General features: G+C 43.4%; 1 protein-coding gene across 1 annotated transcript; it reads right to left on the bottom strand.

Moving 5' to 3' along the window:
- Nucleotides 1-1,229: 1,229 nt before the first annotated feature.
- On the bottom strand, nucleotides 1,230-4,031 carry LOC307081013 (high choriolytic enzyme 1-like). Its single transcript, XM_079744022.1, has 7 exons — nucleotides 3,959-4,031; nucleotides 3,658-3,703; nucleotides 2,941-3,093; nucleotides 2,281-2,398; nucleotides 1,784-1,962; nucleotides 1,603-1,684; nucleotides 1,230-1,363 (listed from the first exon to the last, which is right to left on the bottom strand). The coding sequence occupies exons 1-7, from the start codon at nucleotides 4,019-4,021 to the stop codon at nucleotides 1,237-1,239; spliced, it is 768 nt and encodes a 255-aa protein (XP_079600148.1). The 5' UTR covers nucleotides 4,022-4,031; the 3' UTR covers nucleotides 1,230-1,236.
- Between the last annotated feature and the right edge of the window lie 3,823 nt (nucleotides 4,032-7,854).

Raw genomic sequence — 7,854 nt, 5'->3', positions numbered from 1 at the left:
CATGAAGCTCATTGGTCCTGTAACTCATCAATAAGCTGATTGGTCCTGTAAATCATCAAGAAGCTAATTGGTCCTGTAACTCATCATGAAACTGATTGGTCCTGTAACTCATTATGAAGCTCATTGGTCTTGTAACTCATCATGAAGCCGAGCGGTCCTGTAACTCATCATGAAGCTAATTGGTCCTGTAACTCATCATGAAGCTCATTGGTCCTGTAACTCATCATGAAGCTGATTGGTCCTGTAACTCATCATGAAGCTGATTAGTCCTGTAACTCATCCTGAAGCTCATTGATCCTGTAACTCATCATGAAGCTGATTGGTCCAATACCTGAACCAGTTACAGGACCAAGCTCATTGGTCCTGTAGCTCATCCTGAAGCTCATTGGTCCTGTAACTCATCATGAAGCTGACTGGTCCTGTAACTCATCCTGAAGGTCATTGTTCCTGGGGGAGAGCCACTGGGAATACCAGCAAGGCTTTTCTTCTTTCAACTCCGTGTCATATGTCACCTTCGTTACAAAATCGACATCCATGAACAACGTTGCTTAGCTATTTATCTATTAACATTAAACATGTATCACATATGGATGAAACATTTGCATATGAAGTTGAAATCACAAAACGACATCAGCAAAGAGCAGCAAAGAGATCACTGCATGCTGCATTGTTTTTGGAAACAATCAAAAATGTGTAAATTGCTCATCAAACTTCATCCATGGTGAATTCATGACCTCATCACTTCAATCCATGGTGGATTCATGACCTTATTAGGCTTCTTGACTCTAACTATCTTCCCCTTGCTGAGATGCACGCTGTGCACATCTGTATTCTGTTATTATCAGGTAGAAGATGGTCAAGGCCTGGACCAGGATTCAGAAGGGTCAAATGAAGGTCAATGAACACAAAGGCTTGGTGGATGATATGGTTTTATTAAGAAAAGGTACAACACAAGGTCAAGCCTTGTGATTGGCTCAATACACCCTCAGACTATAAACCGATGACTCTGGACTCCACTGTGATTGGAAGTTGTTTCTCCAATGGGAGTCCTTGTCACAAGACAAAGCAGAGAAATGGCAACATGAAGCGATCATTAGATGAACAGCATAGAAAAAACTTAGGCCATTGCCTCATCAATCTATTCTACCTCGGGCATTGAACCTCTGAGCTTGTAATGAGGGCCTTACTCCACAAGGGTCCTGAAACAGGAGGGCCGGTGTGGACTGGCTCACCCACTCAGCACTTGTACAGCCTGTTCAGCCTGGTGATGTCGTTCTGGCTCATCTGGGTGGCCTTGCCGATTACGGCGTTCTGGTTGGGGATGGGCACCATGGTGGGCTGGTTGTTCTTGGAGAAGGCGTACCTGGAAGCATGCAGAACTCTTAGCAGCACATACTCTGACACACTCCTCCTCCACATGGACTCTGGTCCAAAACAAACGGGAGTGTCGTTTTTACTTGTTTCACACAATGATTAAATATCCTGTAAGCGGCCACTCTGTGGTGTTTTGAGGCATAAGATCAAACAGCAATGCAGTTAGTTCACTTTTCTTTCTTTGGGGATGTGGTTGAGAGGGCATCAGGCTGATGGGGTCAGACTCACTTGTGGTATTGCATGACAGAGTTGTAGTCGTAGGAGGTGGCCTGGTTCAGAGTGGAGATCTTGTTGAAGTTGTGCTGCATGCCTGTGGAGGACGGACCAGAGGGGTTATAAGTGTGTGTGTGTGTGTGTGTGTGTGTGTGTGCGTGCGAGAGATTCCCTGGATGAGGACTGAGCCACTGACCCGACTGGACGTTCTGCAGCAGCACCCTGATGTGCTGGTCGCGGTCGGAGCGGGTCTGCTCGTGGTTGAAGCCCAGGGCGTGCAGCAGCTCGTGCTGCACAGTGTTGTGGTACAGGCAGCCCTGACGACTCAAGGACACCGTCTGGGAGTTACCGGTGTGACCCACGAAGGAATAGCACCTACGATCAGAGAGGCGGTCGGAGTCAGGACGCGTTTATTTGAGTGGGAAAGTGTTGGGAAAGTATTGATTTCACGTCTACATATGAATACACCATGAAGTGAATGTATTGATCAAAAGCCATTTGTCCAAACAAAAACAACATCCTAAAACAGGGTGAACTACTTTAGAGGTGATTTGTAAAGTCTGGAGCTCAATCAGGATACAGTAACGGCCTAATGATGTAGAATGTGGTCAAATGTTAAGAGACCGAAGACAACCGTGAGTAGGTTCATAGTGCTTGTTGCTTCTTTGTGGGACGCGAGCGCACGCTCCTCACCCGCTGAGGGACTGGATGCTGAGGTAATCCCTCTGGTTGCTGCGCTTGACGAAGCGGATGCAGGAGAAGCCAGAGAAGGACTGCAGGCCGCGGTCGATGATGGACCGCTCGCGGGAGGCTGCAGGGAAGGGGGAGGAGTCAGGGTCAGGCAGGAAGGGGGAGGAGTCAGGGGAAGGGGGAGGAGTCAGGGACAGGAAGGAAGGGGGAGGAGTCAGGGACACGGAAGGGGGAGGAGTCAGGGACAGGCAGAAAGGGAGAGGTCAGGGACAGGCAGGGATGTGGGAGGAGTCAGGGGAAGGGGGAGGAGTCAGGGACACACAGGGAAGGGGGAGGAGTCAGGGACAGGCAGGGATGTGGGAGGAGTCAGGGACAGGTCGTTGGAGGAAAGGAACACCCTTCACGTTTGACAGTCAAGTTAGGCTATAATGAATCTCAATCTATGTACAGCTGTGCTTGAACTATTTGTACTAAAGGGGGAAGACATTTTATTATGATTACCGTCATTTTAACTAAACATAATAATAATCCTAATAAAATAAGCGAAAGTTTGTTTTTTAAATTGTTCGAATACTCTGGGTTTTACATGGAGTTCTGGGTCTAATGTTTTGTAATAAAGTGAGTGACTGTATTCAGGGGGGTGTGACAACAGGCTGCACGTACAGTACTGGCTGGAGACGGTGTAGGGCACGTAGACCTTGCCGTCACTAGACTTTCCCCACATGCAGCCGCGGGAAGTGCAGGGGTCAGCGTTCCTCTCCATCTCGTTGTCGTAGGCGATGTCGTCCACCACGTAGGGCTCGTCCTCAGTGCGGACTAATGACAACAAGAAGAAGACATTTTATTTAAATAGTGTTTCCAAGACCACCAAAGGGGTGTGTGTGTGTGTGTGTGTGTGTGTGTGTGTGTGTGTGTTTGTGTGTGTGTGTCTGTCTGTCTATCTGTTTGGCTGTCTGTAATTTCGTGTCAGACTACGCAGCATGACCATGCAACATGACCAATCCTCAATCGGATGTAAAGTAAGTTCTTGGGAAAAATGAATATTTTATATGTATTTAGTATTATAGTTATTCTTTTTTTTATATTTCTAATCATTACATTAATATTAATTATAGATATGGTATAACATTCATTATTATAATTGTTATTTTTTAGCTGAATTTAAAGGCAGATGGGTTTTTACAAACGGGTGGAATCCTACTGGCCTAGTTGAGGTAGATAGACAGCCCAGTCTGTATACTATGGCACCAGAAACAGCTGCCTAGCTATACTACTCATTCCTTTATGGTCTGTGGCTGGATTCGTGGGTTTCTATAGTGTGAACATGTTGAGGAAACAAGGAAACACTGATCTGAATATGCTTTACTCGGCTGTACTTACCGACATCCTTGTTAGCTTCCCAGAGGAGCTCAGACACAGGGCGTTCCTGTAGTGAACCAAACACAGACCGGATGTCAGGGATCCGTCCAGAATAATATGGTGAGATGATAGGAAGACATTTTGGATTTGACCGATGACATTAACATGTGGTCATTATTACAGGCTTGGATCCAACAGACAATTCTAATCAACACTCAAACATGGATGAGGTATGGCTGCATAAATGTCTCAGTAGAAACAGTTAATGACGCTAACAGTTAAAAAAATTTTAATTTATATTAGAAACATGTAGAGTTGTTACCTCAGCCCAGGTGGAGACCACAAGGAGAGCCAGCAGGCTCAGAGCGTACTTCAGGGCAGACATCTTGCTAACCTGCAGGGGAAACAGTGTTAATACTACTAGCCTGTCCAGAACCCCTATTTATGCTCCCCATTGGCTCCGGAACTGTCCATGTAAGGCTCTGAGGAACGCCTCTTGGCCAGATAAGCTGTACATATGAGTTGCCTTGAGAACATCAGGCTAATTCCCACATGATCAAAAATAGGTAAATAGAATGTGATGTATGCAGGACATATAGCTGTGTACCATGACCCTGTTTGAGCAGCTGACCTATTCTGGCAGGCTGCCAGGACGACACAACTTTTCCACAATGGTTTAGAGTGTGTCAATGTGCCACAATCGAGGCGAAGGGGAGTAAAACACCATCTATTGAAGAAGACGATGTGGACTGGCGCTACAAGTATTCTAATCACAACATACTCTGTCTCAGCCTCTCCTCACCAATCCGTAACTTCGGTCTTGTCCAATACCTGAAGTACTTGCTCATTTAACTAGACTTCCAAACTCAGCCTAACTAAAACAAAATCTGTTCCGCTCTAACAATAAGCTGTATACTCGTGACATCTGGGAAAACTATGATAAACTTACTGGACTCTCTACAAACCAACTCTCTACAACAAAGGGAAATGCAAAGCAGGTCAAGGTTCCTGCCTCTGATGGAGCTCATCCAGGGCTCCAAACCCGCTGAGGCAGTGGAAGGGGAAATAGATGATGACGTTGATGATGATGATGATGATGATGATGAGGACAATAATTAGACGTAAAGTGAACTGACGAACAGGGATTAGGCTGTAGAAACACTGCCCCTTGGAGCTGTTGTCTCCAGGTTCCAAGCCATCCCCCCCAGTCGTCCTGCTGGAATCCAGGAAGTCTCCTGGAACTTACATCCTAGCATAACAAAAATTGGCTTGGCATTACAAGAACGAAATCCCGTTCCTGCCCGTTGATTGAGAATGTTAGAGGGTCAGTCCAACCTCACAAACCACCTGAAGGCCTGAAAGGAACTACCTAACCTTTTGACATTATCTCTGCAAATTAACTAAGAAGGCTTTTCTATTCGTATCAAACCTAGCATCTCATGGCATTTATGAAGATGTCTTCATTTATGAGATAAGTTGAGAACAATAGTGTAGGGTCAAATGGTTTCCAAAGGTTGGTCCTCTATATACTGCAGTCAAAAATGACTGTATTAACATCTAAGCTAAGGTAGGCCATGTGGAGAAACCAGCCAGATTTAGATTTGAAAGTATCCAAACCCCCTCCAAACAAGGGGCTCCCTCCCTAGCTTTAGCAACAGGTCTGCTAAGCCTGGTGGAAGGCTGCTGTCATGTGCAATGAGTGGGGACAGATTATTCGCAATTAGCTAGCTAGACAGACAAGTTAGCCATCCAATTATTTTATAACGACCAAATGACATGACTTAATGGGCTTATTAAGTCATGTCCACCCCTAAAAATAAGTCATGCGCATGCACAATGAATGTGGCCCAACTGTGCCGTGGTATTTCTGTATTTATTTTCTATGTTATAATTATCAGAAGTAATTTTGTAGATGAGCCTTAACAAATATATTATTGTAACTAGATCCTACTAGATTATTAAAAGACTTGAATTCATTGAGAACATCTTCTGGCCGTCTGGGATCCACCCCTCAACCAAAGACCTCTAACTCATCATGAAGCTGATTGGTCCTGTAACTAATCATGAAGCTGATTGGTCCTGTAACTCATCATGAAGCTGATTGGTCCTGTAACTCATCATGAAGCTGATTGGCCCTCTAACTCATCAAGAAGCTGATTGGTCCTGTAACTCATCATGAAGCTCATTGGTCCTGTAACTCATCATGAAGCTGATTGGTCCTCTAACTCATCATGAAGCTGATTGGTCCTGTAACTCATCATGAAGCTCATTGGTCCTGTAACTCATCATGAAGCTGATCGGTCCTGTAACTCATCATGAAGCTGATTGGTCCTGTAACTCATCCTTAAGCTCATTGGTCCTGGGGGAGAGCCACTGGGAATACCAGCTTGAGAACATCTTCTGGCCGTCCGGGATCCACCCCTCAACCAAAGACCTCTAACTCATCATGAAGCTGATTGGTCCTGTAACTAATCATGAAGCTGATTGGTCCTGTAACTCATCATGAAGCTGATTGGTCCTGTAACTCATCATGAAGCTGATTGGCCCTCTAACTCATCACGAAGCTGATTGGTCCTGTAACTCATCATGAAGCTCATTGGTCCTGTAACTCATCATGAAGCTGATTGGTCCTCTAACTCATCATGAAGCTGATTGGTCCTGTAACTCATCATGAAGCTCATTGGTCCTGTAACTCATCATGAAGCTGATCGGTCCTGTAACTCATCATGAAGCTGATTGGTCCTGTAACTCATCCTTAAGCTCATTGGTCCTGGGGGAGAGCCACTGGGAATACCAGCTAGGCTTTTCTTCTTTCAACTCTGTGTCATATGTCACCTTAGTTACAAAATCAACATCCATGAACAATGTTGCTTAGCTATTTATCTATTCACATTGAACATATCACATATGGATGAAACATTTGCATATCAAGTTGTGGCAAGTGGTGATTAACAGGGTCCGAGCAAAATTAAAAGTCAAGAACACTAATGGAAGGTATATATATATAAAATATAATTGTCATAAGGAAAGATGTTCCGCTTATAAACCTGAACTTCAGCCTCATTCACAAGGTCAAAATGTCTATTGATAAGCATACAACATCCAGAAAACTCAAAGCACACATTTCTCAAGTGAATTAAGGGCTTTCTTCAAAGCATATACCTGAAAAATCTTTGAAATTCTGGGGAAATTAAACATTTGTAGTCAGGAACACTAACGGAAGAAATATAAATATGACAGAGTCAATTATGAAGGAAAAATGGTTAACGAAGAAGTTCCCCTTAATGCCATACTATGTCTTGGCAGACCGATTCTTGGAAACTAATGAGCCTAAATGATGAATGTTGATTGCCTGATGAATTTCAGGTGCTGTTCAATGTTGTGTTTCTTAAATGAGTGGCAATGACAGAATGTGATGTTCAGCTTGTTCATAATGCTCTAATCAGAATTCGAACCCCAACCTAAGGTACACCAGTACACGGCATTATCCCGTTGAGCCACTGACATTCCTGAACTGCATGAAGCCCCATTCACATGGTGAAAATGTCAATTGATACACAATATCAAGAAAACTCCAAGCACACATTTCACAAGAGGATTAAGGGCTTTCTTAAAAGAGTACAGATCTGAAAATTCGCATTGTTAATGGTTTCCACCTAATGATAGCCGTATGGTATTGATACAATAACAAAATGGTCATATAGGCAAAATGGGTTGAGACTGTGGACATTTGGCTTTTCTATGAAATTGTGGGAAAAATAAACATTTTTAGAGCAGAAGACCAGGATGAAAAAGATGCATCTGATTTTAGAGATTAATATGATGAAAGAATTTTGAATCCTGGTCAATCTTTGGGTGCGGTACCACAATTTGGGTGTATTAGTAGTGGGGGGTATTGGTATCTTCCTAATAATAATTGTATGTTTTTTTTATACAATAACAAAATGGTCATATAAGAAAAATGGGCTAACTGCTCCAAATTTATTGGCCAATATTTCTCAAATGGAACTAAGTAAAACAAATTCTGTTCAATGATTTTTGTGAGGCTTGGTCTAAAGATTTTATGTGGCGAATTTGGTAAGTTTCTGATTATTTTTGTAGCCTGTGAATCTTTTCATCATGTTTAGCTTTAATAGGAAATTGTGGGAAAAGTATACATTTATAGGGCATAAGACCCGTTTTTTTTAAATGCGTCTGATTCTAGAGATGAATATTCTG

Source organism: Pollachius pollachius, assembly GCF_949987615.1.
Source record: "Pollachius pollachius genome assembly, chromosome: 9".
NCBI classification, from domain to species: Eukaryota; Metazoa; Chordata; class Actinopteri; order Gadiformes; family Gadidae; genus Pollachius; species Pollachius pollachius.
Note: the sequence above shows the minus strand (reverse complement) of the source record. Positions and strands in the feature narration are given on the sequence as shown.

What these genes read in the sequence shown, in the direction of transcription:
- LOC307081013 (XM_079744022.1), bottom strand. Translation starts at nt 4,021, where the DNA reads ATGTCTGCCCTGAAGTACGCTCTGAGCCTGCTGGCTCTCCTTGTGGTC. An exon ending in TGGTCTCCACCTGGGCTGAG is followed by an intron (nt 3,704 to 3,958) that starts GTAACAACTCTA and finishes GGTTCACTACAG; the next exon opens with GAACGCCCTGTGTCTGAGCT. An exon ending in GCTGCAGAACGTCCAGTCGG is followed by an intron (nt 1,685 to 1,783) that starts GTCAGTGGCTCA and finishes CGTCCTCCACAG; the next exon opens with GCATGCAGCACAACTTCAAC.